The 18,744-nt window shown below is 49.4% G+C and overlaps 1 protein-coding gene across 3 annotated transcripts in view; it reads right to left on the bottom strand.

The window, feature by feature from the left end:
- The window catches only part of LOC138690681 (BTB/POZ domain-containing protein KCTD12-like), a 44,146-nt gene that overhangs the window by 14,166 nt on the left and 11,236 nt on the right, over positions 1-18,744 (bottom strand). For 2 of the 3 annotated variants that reach the window (XM_069810845.1, XM_069810846.1), the window contains exon 3: positions 6,671-6,727. The exons of the other annotated variant lie outside the window; for it this stretch is intronic. In XM_069810845.1, coding sequence (XP_069666946.1) covers positions 6,671-6,727 — 57 coding nt within the window. The remainder of the gene's footprint in view (positions 1-6,670; positions 6,728-18,744) is intronic. 3 annotated transcript variants of the gene reach the window in all.

Below are 18,744 nucleotides of genomic sequence, written 5' to 3'. Positions count from 1 at the left end.
TTGGGCAGTGCCTGTAACCACCTCCCACAGCCTCCCACCATGTATTGCTATTCTTTCTCCTTCTTTGAAGCGCTGCTTCTGCCTCTTTCCTAAACCTTTATATCTCTGGCTTTCAAGATATTGCTTCATTTACACTGAATTTGCAAACAGCGAGGAAATACCAAAGTGTTTATCCTAAACTAAGATTAGCGCTCCAGCTCTTCCATCTTTGTCTTTCCTGACATTTCTATGCAGACACTTAAATTTGTCATATAGTACAGATATAGCTTTGGACCTAACTGTAGTTCCTGCCCCATACAAGGGATTTTCCTCTCCAGGACTGAGCCTCAGAGCTGGATCATCCCGTTGGCATGCAGTGCGGTAAATCCAGGCTGCTTCACTTCCACTTGCTCTGCCCACAACAGCGGCTGCTGCCTCTGTAGGACATGGTTGTGTAGGGCAGATCTGCTAGAAATCCCCCTCCAAATCATTTGGGATTGGCATCTCGGGGCTGTTCACGTGTCCAGAGGCTGCTGTGTGCACTGTGGGTGTGAGGTCAGAGTGGGACATACATATCTTCTTACATACGCAGCCCAGCGCATGGTCCACCACATGCTCTCATCCTCGTAGGTCCCCTTTTTACTCTACAAACACACATAGCATGCTGGAAAAATAGGTTGGGTCTGGCAGAAAAAGTGTCAAGGGTGCTAGCATCTGTTCTTGCCTGCATCCCACATCCTGCAGCTGCACCGGCCAGAGGACTTGTAAGCGCCTTCGTGTCCCTATTTTCTCCCCCAGCTCCCATGCGTCCACATGCTGCATGCTGATGCTGTACGGCACACAGACACGCTCTTGCTCTGATTTAAATATTTCAGTGCTAAATACCCCACTGAAGCATTTGTACGCTGCTGTATATCGAGCACAGGGCACAACACAGCCCTGACCCAGCCAGGTCCTGTAGGTACAGCCACTGTGTCCACCCATCCCCACCAAAGCTCTTCCTAACTCCATTTTCACACGCTTTAAGCTGCTGCTCATCTTCAGGGCAGATATCGCCAGTCTCCGAAACCCACAAGCTAAGAATCACTGTCAAACAGCTGATAACCAGATTTAGACTGGAACGTAGGCATTCCGCTCATCCGAGATGGCAACTTCATGTGCCACGCTGGGAACAAAGCCTGACCTCTCCCTTTCCAAAACCTGGACCACAGCTTGACCCGCCAACACGGCAGCTAAATGGAACTTTCTCAGCGGACAGCTGCTGAGTCTGCCGTGCAGGTAGAACCCTTCATGCACAAAGCCTTCCACGAGCCGCCCTGCAGGGCAGCCCTCTCTGCTCTTGCAGAGGGAGAAGAAGCGTTTGGCCAAGGTCGCCCTGACTTGGTGTGCAACCAAAACGTGCTCCACCTCGCCATGGGAAGGAAGGGCTGGAAGCGGGTGCCTCAGCCTCTGAAAGACCGACAGCTGAGCAGCTTTCTATGGCTTGTGGTTGCCAGAAGCCAGGGCCCTGCCTTGCAGACCACCTGGCCATGCTTGACCTCTGTGGTCCAGCACTCGTGGGCCAGAAGAAGATGCTGCATCCAGGAGAGGGCAGCAGAATCCCAGCATGCTCCATGCCTATTGCCACCGTCATTAACTGTGGTTTCTGGGAGTCAATGCCTGGCTCTTCCCTAAGCTGTAAACATGGCCTTCTGCTTCCCATAACAATAATCTTCACCCAGAGACTCTGGCAAAGTCTTTGTGGTTACTGTCTGTCAGCGCATCTATAAAGGTTTCTAATTAATGTCCCAGAGTAGCTATTTTTGCACCCAGTTAAGCGGAAGGACTGTTTGCAGTTCCCAAGTGAGATCCGGAGGAGGAAGTCTGAGCCAAATTCAATGCCACAGAGCCCTTGCAAACCCTTTTGGGAGCTGCGTGGGATGAACAGGGCAGAACTCGGCCACCCAGCACTCATGGTGAGTGATCTCCTTTGCTGGCAGACCTGTCCCCTCTCTCCTGTGGTTACAGATGCCCTTGATGGCAAGGCACAGGGAACAGCAGCCATCACCTCCGTATGGGACAGGGGAACGTGGTTTTGAATTGAGGTCCTGGCACACAAGTGGAGGAGGAAAGAGTTTTTGACGGAGTAAGAACTGCAACGCATGTCATGCAGCAGATGAGAGTGGCTGTGCAAGCCAGTGCTTATTAAAGATTTAAAAGGCAAGCTGTCAGCACTGCTGCTAAAGATGGGCTTTTCCTCTTATAGCTCTAACCCTCTCTAATACTAATAGGATTGGAAGGAGGAGGAGAAACGGCGGCGTGCCGACCAGCTGAGGGTGAGTGTTTTTTCCTTGCAGATGCTTTGCACACCTTGGGCGATCTTTCTAGCAGTTTGCTCATCTTCCAGCACTCCTCCTTGCTTCTCTGGGATTTTGGCTTAATCCTTCAGGCTCTGCAAGGGGAGGTGGTGCAGCCTGGGAGCAGAGGCACAGAGGAGAAACCGCTCTCTTCCCGCTGCCGCTCCTCCTGACACCTCCGCCAAGGGAAAACAAACCACCCCCCCGCCTCCCCTGCGAGCTGGCAGAGGGGTCTGTGCTCCGCTCCGCATCCTCCGCCGGAAGAACTGCATTAAACCCCATTTTGTTTAAAATTACAGCTGGGCAATAGCTGGAGTTTCCATTTTTGCAAGGACTTTTTGGGATCGGAAGCCTGGATTTGGACCAGGCTGGAACAAACACAAAGAGTTTCATCCTTCTCTGCAAAGGAAGATATTAAAATCAAAATCCATGCCAGCATCACTTCTTGAGCTATTAAACTTTCTTTTTTAGTGATGTATCTTATAAAAAAATTCAAAAGGCATTTTGACATGATGTAAACTGCTTGAACATGTGATTTCCTTCTAAACTTGAGCAAACTAGACCAATTTCAGTATATAGTTAAGACTGAATCTGTGGCAATAGAGGCCTGTTTCATCCCAGTTTTTCTTTCCAGTTCTACTTAATAGTTCAATCTCTCATTCTCCCCTTTGGTTAAATTAATTAAATCTGTGAATCACTCAGACCAATTGATGTTGAAGGACATAGTATAGTTTTGCTTAATTGCCTGGAGCCAAAGGTGAGGTAGCAAACTCCATGTCTTCTTCACAAGTAGGGTTGGTTTTTTTTCGCAAGGAGTCATCAGGGAGGATAACTGGCAAACCTTCCACCCCATGTCCCTGGAATCAGCCTCTGTGTCCTTCAGGGGATTCCTCTGCTCTCTGCATCCTCCTTCTGACTTGCAGGATTTCTCCCATTTTCATGCTCACTCTGTACACTGCACAAACCTGGAGCTGCCACAGCTGCCCAGCAAGAGCTACTGAGAGCTCCCGTGCTATCAGCCGAGCAGGGTGAAACTCCCTGCTGTGTTGGCCTGGATGAGGAATTGCTGCCAAGAGATCTGCCCAATTTGCAGCATCCAGGATTTCACCTACTGGCGCGGGGGGAGAACAAAATGCCCATAATGCCTATGGTCACATAGGGATGCAGAAGCAGAGTCAGGACTGAATTCAGATCTCATGATAGAAAAACCCCCAACCTCATAGTGACACCATAGAACACAGTGTCTTGGGTGTTTTTGTGCTGCAGAGTGCTCCAGGCATATGAGGGATTGCATGTGTTCATAGCAATGACTTCAACACCATTAGCTCATCTTGCTCTTTAATCAGTGCCATATGTGCAACGTATAGGCAGGCTGTATATCACATCCAGTTTATGGTTTGATTGGAAGTGATGGCCTTGAAACCATAAAATGGTAGTTAAAGTCATCGTAATTCTTTTCCTCTCTTTTGCCTCCTAAACTCAAGACGTTGCAATTGGCTGGGACTCTTGGTCTTAGTCCTGGGGTAAATCCTTCTTTGGTGATGGGCAAAGCAAGACAGGAGGGGAGAAGAGAGGAGAGGAGAAGAGAGGAGAGGAGAGGAGAGGAGAGGAGAGGAGAGGTGAAGGGATGGGATGGGATGGGATGGGATGGGGAGGAAAGCCAGAAAATGAACTCTCTGTTGAAGTCAGCCAGAACAAGGCTTGAGGAAATCCAGATCCTGGCTTGTCCATCTGGCAGGACTGAATCATGAGGAGGCAGTTATTAAAGAAATACAGATTTTTGTTGGTCACCTGCCAATATCTTTCCACAAGGAGGCAAAGGACTCTAGCAAATAAAACAGAAGCCCCCCCCCGGTTTCACCGACACTATGTGAGGAGTGAGGCCACCAGAGCAGCATCACCTGTGGCTGCTGGTGCCAAAAGCCTTGGGTCTGTCCATCCCACAGCGAGAGAGTCAGTGTTTCCCCCACCTGATAAGCAGGGAAATGGAGGTCAGGAGGCACCAAGACCTGTCCAGTGTTGAGAGGGACCCCCTTTCATGAGCTAAAACTTTTGTTTGTTTGTTTGTTTTCCTTCATCAAAGCACAGCTTCAGTCATAATACCTGAAAAGTCCATTTGAGCAATGAGGAGATGGCAGAAAGGACAGCGTTGGCTTGCCTCAACATTTCCACCTATCCAAGCTGAACTGTTATCTCTAGGGAAAACTGTTCAGCATGTCCGACCTTGCTGTTTTCTGCTAAAACTCAGACATACTTTGCCCTTTTGTATGGAAGACAGCTCCCCACCCAAGTGCTTTTTGTTCTTTGGGCTCACCAGTTTACAAAAAACCAACTAATTCCTGCCCACAACCCCAGTGTGCAAAGTGGAAGGTTCCTTCAAGAGCGTCAAGGCAGCAGTTGTATGGGAGTCAATGAGGAAAGGTGGCGAAGGCATTCCCCGGGTCACAATTTCCAGGAGGACTGTACATATGAATGTGCTGTTCCCAGTGATTGCTCCTTGGCAGTGTCTGCTGCACACAAATGGCTCCAGCTGTCTTTCTTTACACAGGAATCTGCTTTTCTCTGAATTTTCTAGGAGTCGCTTTCAGAAAGCAGCCCCATCGGTGGCTTCCAAGTGGATGTAACTGCACTCGCTTCCTATCTAGGTATTTCTGCCAAGCAGAAAATACACAAACTAATGGCCTTGTGGGGAGATCCCAGGTGGGGTTGGGAGATTGCTCAGTTTGCTGGCCAAGCTGGGAATGTCAGAGGCAGGAAGGCAAAAGGGAAAGGTGGGAATCATTGCAACTCTTAATATATTGGGGAAAGAGCGAACTGGAATCCTTTCTTCATGCCAAACATGCTTTTTGCTCAACACCAAAAGAAAGAGTTGCATTTTGCATTTGGTTAAGAAAAGCAAAGGGCTTAAATTCCCCAAAGCAAGGCGGCTGCCCAGGAAGGGCACTGCCTGTCCATACAGAGCAGGGGTTGTCCGTACAGGTAGCATGGACCCACATTTCCTTCATCCAAGCAGAGTCTTAGCTTCTGGGTGAGAAGAAAGGGGGAGATGGCCTCTCCTCTTTCTCCTCCTTCCAGAAATTCTTGTCCTATTTTGCAGAAACTTTGACCAGTTTGACCCAGATCCGTGAGTACTTTGGGGTCAGACAACACAGCAACGTGCCCTGGTGTGTGTTGGTGCTCCTGGTGAGCCTCTTCCTCTTGGAGACCCACATCAGACTTTAGGGCTTTCCCTTCTCTTCTGCTGTCAGTTTTCTGAGCTAAGGTATGCCAAAATCACTGCAGCTGCATCAATTACTTGAGCTGAAGTCTGTCTGAATATATGGAGATGCACGAGGTAGACCCTTGGGTCCAGCTGAGCACCCCATCCTTATGCCAGGGGTCCAGCCTATATATGCAAACAAATACTTCTGCTCCAGCCAGAGTAGACAGCAGAAGCATCATTATCTCTTTCCACCAGTGAGCCATAGAGCGATGAAGCAATTTGCAGGGAACTAAACCCACCTCTGCAAAAAAGAGACAAAGCCTACAGCCTGCAAAGTCTTCCTCCCACTTCACCTTTCTCCCCATCTTTGCACCTTTTCCTACTCAAAGAGAGTTTGAGGCCAAGATATCACTCATTGGAAAATCTGCCAGAGCCTAATACAGCCCTTGGAAGCCTCCCTTCCATGATACAGCTGCAGTTTCCCCCCTTCCATTTCCTTTTTGGAGCGTTAAGTCCTTTGGACAATGACTATTTGTGGTTCTGGACTACGGCCTTTCCCAAAAGCTGAGGAATGTGCAGAATTAAATATTCTTGTGTAGCTCTGGAAGCCAAGCACAAGCTAAGCAGTGCAAGAGGGAGGCTGTGCTTTCAAATGAGATACAGCGTCATTCAAACCACCCTGTTGGCCAGCATCTCCATGTATGCAGATGCTCACTGGAACGTCTTATTAAATGTCCCCGCTCAAATGTTAAAGGCTTGTACGAGAGGTGGCTGTCTCTCCTTCATGCCTCCTCTTCAGCTCTGATCCCCTTTTGAAAAGAATAAAAACCAGGATTTGGGAAGACTTTGAAGTCCCTGCTGAAAGGTGTTGGCTCAGCTCCACTTCTGGTCTCAAACCCAGTTGGCTCGACAAACACAACAGCTTAGATGATATCCTATGGGTGCAGTGAAGGGACTGAAGCCACTGAGGAGGCTCTCATGGCCAGTAAGACCAAGCACTGGGCCACCTGGGAATCATGAGGAGCACAAAGCCACTACTGAATCTCAAATCCTCTAGACACCTCCTTGTCCAGACAGACCTGAACCCCCATCTTCACCGGCACCCTCACCCACTCCCAGACTTGCCCTACGACATCCCTTGTAGTGCTTTTACCTGGAAGGCTGCAGTGCCTGGACAGCTGCCTGGAGAGTTGGCCTCGTACAACAGGACCTAGAAACAAAGGAGAAGGTCTGGGTCTGGCTCTCCGCTCCACCACGACGGCTTTCTGGTGACCTCTCTTCATGCGAGCACACCGATTTGGGAGGGATGCAAGGAAAGGAAGAGCGCTGTGGTCCATCCTGTGAAAAATTATTTCCAGGGAATTTCCCTTGGATGTACACCATGGGCCCAGCCAGGTTTTACAGTGCATGACACATGGCCTTCTTTCAAAATGTCTCTGGTGTGTACCCTGCTGCCCTCCTCCAGAGCATTCCATGCCTTTTTGAAGTAGAGCGTAAGTTGACACCCCCCCCTGCCTTCATCCAGGAAAAGGTTGACCAGCTCAAACCCATCTTACTGTTTCAGTTGAAGAGATGCCCTTGCATTACCAGAAACTGGCAATTTTTTGAAGGGAACTTTTTTTTCAAAGATGTCCTGTAGGTGCAGGGACAAGGCAATGGGCCAGTGCATCCCTTCCCCTGAGACGAGGAAGATTTTGGAGCAGACCAAGGCAATGGGTTAGGATGCCTCCCTTGGTACTCTTGAGGGGGGTCACAAGCCTCGGCATCACAACCACCATGTCTCTACTCATGCTTTTTCCACCTGGAGGAGCGAAGGAGTTGCCCTCTTGCTCCTTGGAGGCTTGGAGGATAGCCCCTGGTTTTCCTCCCTGAAAGCCTGAGCTGCAGAAAGGTATAAACAACCTGTTTTCTGCTTGCAGGGGAGGAGGGGAAGGTCTGGAAGGCAGCCCCAAATGGTTTATTAATTCATTTGGTTTCATTGCAGAAAAATAGTGGGCTGAAACAAGACATCTCTCCCTCTCTGGTTTTAGCCAGTTGCTATTGAAAAGAAATTTTCCCTAGAAACCCATTAATACAACGTGGAGAGGCAGGTTAAAATTATACTTAATCTTGAAATATTGTTTGAAAAGGGGAAATTAGAATATTTTGTTTAAAAGCTGCAGAAGGAAACATATTATTCACTTGCCAGAAAAAGGTTTTTCAGCACTATTTCCTGTACTTTTTTGATGCATTTGCAACTAGTCTTAATTAACCCCAAACCTGTATTTTTCAGCAAATAAATGGTTCACCTGAGCATGTTTGCAAGGATCCATTTAGGAATTGTAACTGCTTCTGTACGTAGCAAGCAAATTGAAATAATAATTAAAGGCAGAATTAAAAACCGCCTGTGTGCTTCTAATACACAGGGAAAAAAAATCCGTTCGTCTTATGTTAAGTCAACAAACTAGTAGATAATGGAGAACAGTTAATACATTTTCCTGAGGGCTTTTTGATAAAGGCCATCAAAGAGGCTTTTAAGGAAACTCAATAGCCAAAGGGGGGTTGTCTAACTTCCACAGTATATTAAAAGCTTATTAAGGCAGAGAAAAGAAGAAATGGAATTGAGAGTTCATTCTCAACGTATAAATAATATAATAATAGGACGTCCCCGAGAGTCCATCTTAGGATGAAAGTCTTTTATTAACAATGCAAGGGGAAAAGGGCGAACAGTCAAGTGGAAAAATTTTGCAGGGAATAGAAAATAATATCAGCTGGCTGAGGCTAGTATAAGCTGCAAGGGGACCTCGTGAAGGTGCGCTAACGAAGAGCCTGCCAGTGGGTTAAATGAAACAGCAAGCAGTGAAAAGAAATGCACATTCGAAAACGTCACTTGAACTTTTCATACACCTTGGTGGGTTTTAAATCAGCCTTAGTGACTCAGGAGAGAGAGAAAAAAAGATAAGACCCTGGTGTAATGATGAGCAGATGAAGAAATGCTGGCTCAGCAGTCAGAGGCAGCACAGACAGTTGACTGCATCAGGCAAGGGGATAATAAACCACAGAAAATATAAAAAATACCTTTAGGGAATAGAGTAGTGCTCTAAGTTTATTCCTGGCCACTTCTCCTCAGGACAGACAGACAAGATTAAAGTCTGCCCAAAGATTTTCAGTAAAACTGTGAAAAGCATAAAGGGAGTTTTATGACGAAGAAGGTGAGATCAGGATAGTCAAGGCTAAAGAGGAAAGAAATAAGGAAAAAGCTGATGGGAGCATTGCCGTTGTCATAAAAACACATGCTTTTTATGGAAAGCTCCCTTTAAGGAAGTCTGCCTTCCAAAATCAGTTTAGATAAGACCAAACATGATAAGAGACAGAAACCATGATGCTGCAGGGTATTGGGCATCGCCCACAAGCTGAAGATAAGGAGAAATTCCCCCAGAGCGGGGCTAATGCAAACCAAAGCAGGGGTTTCTTCCACCTTGGTCTGAAATCTCTGTGCCAGGCACTGTCAAAGGCAGGACATGGAGCTGGACACGTGCTCTGCCCACTCCTGCCTGATAAATCCTCTCCTCTGGATCTTGTTTTCTAATGTAATAGTTTGCATTTTCACTCTGCCCATGTATCATTTCTAGATGGGCCAGGGCACTTAATCTCTGTTGGTTTATTCATTATTAGAAAGCTTTTCAGTTTTCCTTTAACATCATTCAGGTCTGATTTGATTACAGAATATGTCCAGTGCTGAGTTCATATTTCTGAGAAAGGAGTGGTAATTAGATGCATGTCATGCAGCCTGAAGAGAGATGGGCAGGAGGAGATGCCTGGGGAAGAGAAAGGGCAGGGGATGGGTAGAAAGGGTCCAGTGTCAGAATTACTGCAAGCGGCCAAACCCTGCGGTCCAGCCTCTCCTGCCTCTGCCCATCCTCAGAGGCTGACCCTCTGCAACGTGTCTTTAGCAGGAGTAGGGTCGAGGCTGGGATGTTTTTTACCCCTGTTGTTTGTGGAAGAATTAATCAGAAAATTGCAGCCCACCAGGCTTTAAGGTTGGAGCTAAATCTCTTTAAATCGGTGTCACTGAGCTCCCATCCACCGATTATTTAAATAATGGCTTGATTTTTTTTTATTTGATTTGATTCTAGTCTTCAGAAGAAAAAAAATAAGAAAAAGCCCTGGATTTTGTTTCAGATCAGATGTAAAATGGTGAAACATAAAACACAGCTTTGCTGGATTACTTCTCCTTGCCAACTATGCATGTAGGTGAGGGCAGGCACTACCCCGCCTGCAGGGAAAAGCCAGCCTGGTAAACACATGCAGGATCACCAGGAGGAAAGACAAGGGAGGAAGACAAGCCTGTCGCTATCTCTTCCCTGTTAAAGCTCTCATCAAGGCTGATTTCAGTCTCATTGTGGCGGGTGAAGGGCAAAAAGATACTGCTGGCTGTAGAGGGGTACCTTCAGGTGGTCTGGTTTTGGTGGCCCTATGGTGAGCCATAGCTTCTCCTTAGAAATAAGGGTCTAGGCGGAGAAAACCACCAGTATTTTGTGAAGACATGAAGGCACCTGGCTCAGAAGCGGGACTCCTCCTGCACTGCTCTTTCCCACCGCGTCCCGTGGGCAGGAAGGCTGGGTGGTGGGGTTGCAGAAGCTGCTAGATGGAGGGGACACCACCACTGTCACACGCAGTTCAGCGCTCACAGACCAGGCTGAGGGTCTTGGGGGCTGGAAAGCCAGGACAGTCTGGGACCCCTTGAAGAGCTCATGAGCAGAGGCAACTCCACAAGCTGTTGAGTTGGATGAGTTCACCAACAGGCACCGAGAGCCTCATTTGGGTGCTTTCAGTTGCCTGCTAGAGTCCTCCACCCTCTGTTTATTATATGGCAAGATGTTTGAATTTAGGTGCTGTGCATATGCCCCCCCTCCCAGCTCATTTCCTGCAGGAAGCCAAAAGAGATGCCAGTTCAGATAGAGCTGTGGGTGGAGGTGCAGGCTAATGAGAGGACATCCTAGGCAGCAGCAGCAGAGGGGTGTGCAGGTAGGCAGTGGCAGAGAAGACGAAGAGAAGGTAATGTAAAACAGCAGAATCAGAGATAAGGCTGAGATGCAAATGAGAGAGCAGCGTCCTCTTCTTGATCACACTCGCAGGGCTCCAGGGTGGTCTAACCCGGCAGGGTGGTGGATGCAGGCAAAGAACATCCCTGTGTTCACCCACGCGTCAGTGCCGGGTCTGGTGAGAAAGCATTTGCATTTAAACTGCTGGAGCTATTGCTTCTCCTCTGTCAGGACTTATGCATGGCAGGCTATTTATTCCAGGCTACGGCTGGATTCAGTGGCATCCCTTGTTAAAATATTGGTGATGCTTCTTGCCTTGGGACACAAAGATCTGGCCCCTAGTTTTATAGTCAATAATTTCAGGGGTCTGCCCAGGCAGAGGGAGGGGGTGGATGTATTAATCCTCCCTTTCTCAGCTCATAGACGCAGGATCCTAGGGGATCATCTCTGATGGATGTTCGTCTAACCTTAAATCTTCCAGGAAAGAGATACCAGTCTTCCCACAGAGACCTGCCTCACTGGTGCTGCACGTTACTGCTGTAGCTGATAGAAAGCTTTTAGTAATGTCCAACCCAAACTTTTGCTACAGTGAATTAAGTGTTTTCATTCTCAGCCTTTCTCCAGTGACCTTACAGTACAATTGATTACCATCCATTTTATAATTAAACTTTGCCTGATGATGGACTGTTTTCATGTCTTCTACTTTCCAGACTAAACAAACCCCGCTTCTTTAACATTTCCTAATAAGCTATGGTTACTGAATCTCATCTTATTATTTGTGCTTCTCCTCTGGACTTCCTCCAGTTCATCAACATCTTTCCTAACCCGTTGTCCCAAAGCGAGCAGGGTGTTCCAGTCCCAGCGCCAGGCTGAGAAGAACAACATACCCCACGACTCCCACGTCTCCGGCTCCTGCAAACACATCACCATCTGACACACATCTTTTTGCAAAGGCCCCCACCCTTCTGAACTCACGCCCTTAAGCTCTGGCAAGCCCTCCCAGCTCAGAGCCACCCGTCAGTGTTACACAGGTGCTGTCTCCTCCATCAGCAGAGTCGTTAATGAAAAATATTGACTATGGCCACTCTGCAGAGAGCGTCCTGCGGTGCCCGCTTACTGTGTTTTCCTGCTCCAATAGTGAACTGGTGATAACCGCTCTGAGACCCATTTAAGAGCTGGCTGTGCATTTGCTTTCTGCTGAATTCATCTAAGCAATGTTTTTCAGAGTACTGCTGCAAAATCTTGCTTAGGAGAAGATCAGTGTGTTGTTCCTGTCCTGATGCGGGAACTTCTTGCTGCCTGCCCACCCCAGTCAGCTACAGCAGGGACTACTTTGGGCAGGAAACCTCAGAACAGCAGCGAGACTGCCGGGGAGAAGTGGTGAAAAGTGAGCAATCAGGGAATATTTGTGTGAATAAGGCTGCAGAGCTGGGGTCACGCTCTTGGGCTCATGGGCTCAGGTTGTCAATTTGGGGTTTTATCCAGCTATTCGCTGTATGTGCTCCTGAGCTCAGTAGGTTCTCAGCTCAATGCTGGGATGCCTTGACTGAAATGCCAGCTGCGGGCCTGAAAACGATGTGTTTTCAGCTGGCACACTTAGGATGCTGATAACCATGGTGAGGAGGAGTATGGAGCAGCACAGGAACAAGGCAAATACCATACCCTGGACTCAGAGAGAGCACAGCCTGCTCCAGCTTTGGACATGGTTTGTAGTAGCACCCTGGCACAGCTATGGGGCTTCTGGGAATTAAAAATCACACGCAACACCAGGGAGAGGCTGAGGATGCTCTTACTTGCAGCATGCTGCTCTTTCCCGAGTTAAACTGAGTCCAACAGGTCTCTGGTGAACAGGGAGTGAGGGGGTATTAAAAAATACCTTTATTTTGCAGGAGCTGTATGTCAACAGTCTCCTGTACCCACTGCAGCTTGGGCTGGCTGGACAAAGAGCCACTGGCTCTATTTTTACTAGTACAAACTGCTCAGAGTGGACAGCATCTCATGCACTTAAGCTTGTGGCCGCAAGTTCTAAAATATCTCTGCCAAATAGTTTTGCAGGCATCTGCACAGCTCCAAACCAATGGTTTTTAATTTGTATGTGTGGTTCAGGATGGCTCCAGGCTGCAGGGGCAGAGAAGGGGAGGGGGTGGCGGCAACTCCTGCCAGATCGCCCTGGGGAGCCGGCCCCCTTTCTGTGCAATTTTGTGTTTAATGTATAAATTTAGCTCTGCTTTGCCTCTTGTGTAATTCAGTTCAGCTGGCAGCAGGCTGGCAGGCTGCCCGTGCGTAGTGAACCACGCACGCCATGCGATGAGAAACACCTTGGGCAGACAACAGGTCTGGAGCAGCCATCCCATCCCATCCCATCCCATCCCATCCCATCCCATCCCATCCCATCCTCCTTGTTGATGGGCAGGAAGGAACTGGCAATACTACGGCTCTGCAAGCTTGTTTCCTAAGTGAGGTGAGCGCTGTGGGCTCCCGAAGGGCAGGCGAGGAAGCTCATGTGCTGGGGACATGGGGAAGCAAGACCCTGCTCCGGGTGGGCTGGGGTCTCCAGGGGAGAAGCATCTTCTCCAAGAGAAAAAGGGCTTCTGAGAGGGCCCAGGTCAGGAGAGGTCTGACCTTGAGGTGTGCAGGGGTTTGGGCTGCCATGGGTAAGGAAGATGCTTCCCCCCCAACTCTGGGTGCTTGACTCACCCCCAAGGGTGCTGACAACCCCAAGACTGCAAGGGGCCGTGGGGACTGACCTTCCCACATGAGTACCAGGGTTGGTGATGGGCACAGAGGAAACCCAGGGTGCTTCTGCTCTCCTCACGACAAAAAGAACTTAAGAAATCCATGAGGACGCACAAATCGCAGACACTTGTGTTTACAGACCAGATCTGAACGCCGGTACCCAAATCCTCGTGGCATCCAGCACAGCTGACCGGAGCCCACCAAGGATCCAGCCACTGGATGCTGCACGGGGCTACGTCAGGTGGACCCAGACCTGCCCGCCCAGACCTCAGCTCAAAAGTATTAGTGCCAGCCCCAGCCATACAGAGATTACAGCTGTAGGTCCAGTCTTGAATCTAAAATCATTTATTCTGGATTACTTTTTTGTTTTTTCCTTCATCCCCCCGCTGTGTTTTCAAGGTTTTCTCCCCCACCAGCAAGGCTCAGACCCAGTTAGACGCAAGGTCCCTGCATCCTCTGCAGCGGGGACGGGCCCCACAAACTCATTTCACAAGTGGCTCACCCACTGACCCCGGGGTCTCCAGATTACCAAGGGCTGAGCTAATGCTGAAAGCTCCCAGACAAGCAGCTTTCTCAGGAAGTGCTGTCCTGGAAAACGCAGCCCGAGAGAAAATAAACTCCCCCGAGCCACAGAAAAAGACCCAAGCCTGCAATTTCTTCCTTGCTGCCTGGAAAGGGCTGGGGCTGTGTTTTCCAAAAGGTTAAAACACAGGGTAGGGATGTTATTTTAGTGAAAGGCTGAGCCCCTTCAAACCTCTCGACAAATGGATACGTCCCCGAGTCCTGTTTGTGCAGATGCAGTGCTGGGCTGGGCTCCAGGCCCCGTCCTCCCCCCGCCGGGATGGCTTTGGGCTTTGGAAAAATTATGCACAGGGGGAGTGGAAAAAAGGCTGTTTTGCAGGTGGTGCCGAGTTATTCCAGACATGGAACGCAAACACAATTGCAAATGAATGGAATTCCCTCTTCCCCTCTCCAAAAGCTGGGCTGTGCTGGTAATTAAGGCTGGGGATTGCTGGTGGGGGGCAATACAGCAGGAGGCTGTGGATTTTGACTCTCTGGGGTGAGGGGATGCTCTGCTGAGGGTGGGCCCTCCATCCCGGTGGGCACCTTCGTTGTGATAGAGCTGGGCTGTTTTCTGAAGCTCCACAGAGCCCCAGGAGCTGATTCAGGGCAACAAGCCTGCCTGAGGCTGTGCTTCGTCCTTTGCTTGGCTTCGCACAGCTCAGCCTCCCCTTGCTCCAAGCCTCAGCCTTGGTCAGCATCAACCCTTCCCCCTGCAGTCCAGCCTCAGCTGCACCCCAGGGTCCTGGCGTTCACCTATTTTTGACAAATTCCCCTTGAAAAAGACGTCCTCAGTGTCTTTGGCTGGACTTGCCCCATCAGCCACAGACCTGAGGGTACAACTGGTGGGTGCCAGGCTGGGCTGCCAAAAAGGGAAGAAAGTCAAATGTGGAGTCTCTCTAGAAATGTACAGTGATTAATTGCTAATGGCTCAGCCTTGTGAGAAACAGCTTTAAAAGTAAATAACTGCCTGCTCCAGGTACTAAGGCGGGATGAGGAGACCTCGCTGTTTGACAGAGTCATTCAGTAACTGTGTGCATGAAGCATCAGGGCTCTGCTCGCTGCCTTGTCTTGTTCAGCGGCTGACAAAGGCATTCATCGGGTCATTAACTCAAATTAGGACCATCTATTATTATTACTACACAGGAAACCTTGCACACAGGTCGCTCCAGCACACCATTATTTTATCGTGTGTAATCAGGCCTCCCACGAGAGAGCTTTGCTCTCTTGGTTTGGTGCTTAATGGCCCTCTTTCAACACCGGGTCACTCTTCTGTTGTGTCCTCCCTGGCACAGAACTAATGATAACGGCTTCATACGGCATTATGTGATTGCCGCAGCCTTTCTGGGTAACCCGGTGCTCACTGGGGAGGTGTTGTCATTGCTGAGCACAAGTGGGGAACCTGCAATAGACCCCAAAGAGCTTCCCCAACCCCACAGAGGGTCTTGGTATGGCACCTCAAAGGGGACCCCAGTTCCAAGCTGGACTGTCCTCCCGAGTTAGCAGGTCCCTCCTGGGTCAGAGGAAGGTTTGTCAAAGGTCCATCACCCATCCTGAGATCCCTTCAGTCTCTTTGCAGCCAGTGATGTGCTTGTGGCTGATCTACATCCCCAAGTCTATATTGAAATGCACGCTGACAAAGAGAGGTCCCTTAGGAAAAGAAGGAGCTTCAGTGTCTCTGGGGGCTCCTTTTGGAGTCTGTGGAGAGACATCTGCACCTCTAATGCCTACGAATCCCCCCTGTGTTAGATGTCTAGGTGTCACTTCCAGACAGGCATCTGACCCTATAGCAATGCTCGCTTCTCTTGCTGCACCATCAAAGGTGCTGGGGGCAACCAGACTTTGACATCCAAATTGAAGATGGTAAAGTTAGAACAGACCAATCTACTTGATTACATGAACTCCTAGCTTCAGGCAAGTAAATAATCACTTCTGGCAACGGGTCTCTTTTGAAACTGCAACCTCAGCTGTAACCAGCCTCCCTACTGATACTGGCCTCGCATCGATAGTCCCCTTCCTGCTGGAGTGTTGATGTCTGGAGAAGGGAGTGACCAAGCTCCTGGGGGACACTGTCTCCTGCTGCTTTCCCACCCCTCCAGGCCAGCTGCCGACTTCCAAGGACGAGCCCCATGCTTTGGCATCGCAGGACCAGAGCTCAGCCTGAGCACACGTGTTAACGCTACAGCTGCTCTTAGCCCCCTCCATGTTTTTAATCCAAGATCTTGCTAATTATCTGAGAGTACACAGAGCTGCTGATCTTATTGTTGGTGGGACGTACATCTGCACGGAAGGTCGTAGTGACCACTGCTAGCCGGGGGATGTCTGTAATTTTGGCCATGAGCACATGGGGAAGCCTCTTTTGCCCTGGGTGAGCTGGGGAGCTGTGCGCATCTCTCCTCGAGGAAACCTGCAGCCCCTTCTTGGTGACTTGTACAAAAAAATCCTCCTTTCTTCATGTTGCTAAGCTCCCTCCTGCCTTTTTTATCAAAAGATGTTTTGGGGGGGGATAATTGCTTTTGGTGGAATTTTTAGTGGATTTTTAATGATTAACTACACAAAGAAACCCAAAGTTTCTGGAATAAAAAAGTGGGTAGGTTTGAAGACGGGAAGGGAAGGGAAGGGAAGGGAAGGGAAGGGAAGGGAAGGGAAGGGAAAGGAAGGGAAGGGAAGGGAAGGGAAGGGGCAATCCTGGTGAGAGCTGATGGCAAGTAGATCAAAGCATTTTAGTTCATGGAGACTTCCAATGTTCCTGCATCTCCTGCAGACTCTGCCTGTTCCCTTAAGGCACCTGAAGCCTCCTTATAGCCTTGCTTCCAGCAAGACCCAGCATTACAGAGGGCCAGGGCTGGGATTCCTGGACCCCAGTACCGACTGATTAACCTGTGAAACAGGACAGCAGATGTTGGTTAGAGATTGAGTGTGCCCATGTGCCACGGGAGCCTTATGGGAACTTCTGAAGGAGCTTCAAACGAGAAGAAGATGCTGCTGCAGGATTCAGCGACTGTGGGGAGCGTGGCCAGAAAGAGAGGGGAGGTGAGGGTCAGCCCTAAGGGGCAGTGGCAGACCCCTGTGCGGGGAGGAGGGGATGCCCAGCCAGAAAACGGTGCTCCCCCAGGAGGAACCAGCACCGCTGGGGTGTCTGCCAGTAAAGCTAAGAACAAGGGAAGGTTTCCTGACTCCTGCCAACTCTCTGCTCGACGGGAGACAGGGCGGTTTGTCCTTCATTTACATGACACTGACGGATGACCTCAGCTCCTGCAGCGAAGGTCCCTGGTGCCAAGACCTCACCACTCCTGGCAAATACAAATATATCCCATCACAAGGGAACATCTTTGCTTTCTGTAGTCTGCAAGAGCACAGTTTGCTGGAAGGTGGAGTTAGCAACAACACTGAATTGAGGCGGGGGAGAGGGAGGGACACAAGCATGGAGATATTTGGCATAAGGCACCAAGCTCTTATCATAACCTCGATGTGCTTGGTACGTGTTCAGCTTTCCAGTGTGCTGAGAAGTACTTTCCTGGCCTGTTTTGCTAGTGTGACTTCTAGAAGACTGGGAATCCTTCCAAACTAGGACCTGGGGACTTCAGTTCCCCTGGAGCAAAGTGATAGTTAAAAGGCTGCAGCATGGGGAGTCTTGTTGATCTTTTTGTTCCCCTGGGGTTTTGTGTTAAATCCTCTCCAGGCATGCAAAGAACAATAATATTTTGGGAACGCCCACTGGGAAACATTGGCTGTACCCTCGGTTTCTTCAGGTTTGGAGTTGCTCCATTAAAGTGACTGAAGTCAAACGAGACGTTTCCACTTACACAGATGAGGAGCTGGAAACCCAGCTGCATTGTACGTGAATTTAAAAAATGCAAGTTCTACAGAAAAAAAAAAAAGAAGTTACAAATGTCAGGGTGGCTCTGTCTCTCTGCCTGCTCCAAAATCACTGGTAAGTGCAGGAGCTCTTGGATCCCATGGGAAGCCCTGGGCAGTTCCCCTTCCCATGCAAAGCCTGCTGTGATGTATCAGGGAGCAAGCTGGCTCCCTCTCCGCAGCATGCGGCCAGCTGAGGTACAGCCCTGATTTTTAGGGTGCCAGACTTGCTACCGCAACATCCGCACAAACAGCACATGCAAAACAGATCCTGTGTGACGCCAGGCAGCCTGGGAGCCAGTGGAGACACCCCATCCCTGGGGAGATTTTGGGACAGGCAGGGTCCGTGGCAGAGGGCTGCAGAGCCGAGCGGAGCAGGGGGAAGCTTTGGTGATGGGAGGCTTGCAAAACAGTTTCCTGTTTACTTGTCTCTTACTTTTTTCCTTGGTTAACTACGGACTCTACCTACTAAACTGTTGCTTTTACCAGCAACGCAGTGGAAAGCCCTGTCCCCTGCTGCCCCATTACCCCCATTCCTCCTCCCTCAACCAGCCCACAGCACCATCCGCTTGCAGCTGGAAAAGACCGTCCTCCTGGGTCCTTAATGACATTTAATCCTTTGAGTTGATTAAAATAGTATATTAACCAGAAGACTGGGGCATAATGGGAATAATAGATATACGCAGGGCGTAATTGCATGGAGAGTGGGACTTCACTAAATGAGCTGTAATCCGTTGTTCTGCTGTAGAGGGGAAGGATTAGAGCACTGTTCTTTTTTTTGTTGTTGTTGAAAGCCTCAGCTCTGAGGAAGCGATCCCCAGCTGGGGCAAACCAGTGTAACTCGGTGGGTTTCTTGTTTATACTGTGGGGACTGGAGGCTATTTTAAAACAGGTTGGCTTACAAGGGCGAAGTGCCCTCTCTGTGCTTGCTAGCTTCGGCTTTCTAAGTGGAGAGCAGACGTGGACAGCCTGTGCCCTGCGTTGGGCTGGACCAGGCGTTTCGTGACAGCTCAGAGGTGAGGGAAGCGCAACATGCCCCGTGGACCAG

The sequence above is a fragment of the Haliaeetus albicilla genome, chromosome 23 (assembly GCF_947461875.1).
Source record: "Haliaeetus albicilla chromosome 23, bHalAlb1.1, whole genome shotgun sequence".
Lineage (NCBI taxonomy): Eukaryota > Metazoa > Chordata > Aves > Accipitriformes > Accipitridae > Haliaeetus > Haliaeetus albicilla.
This window is presented reverse-complemented; position numbering and strand designations above follow the sequence as displayed.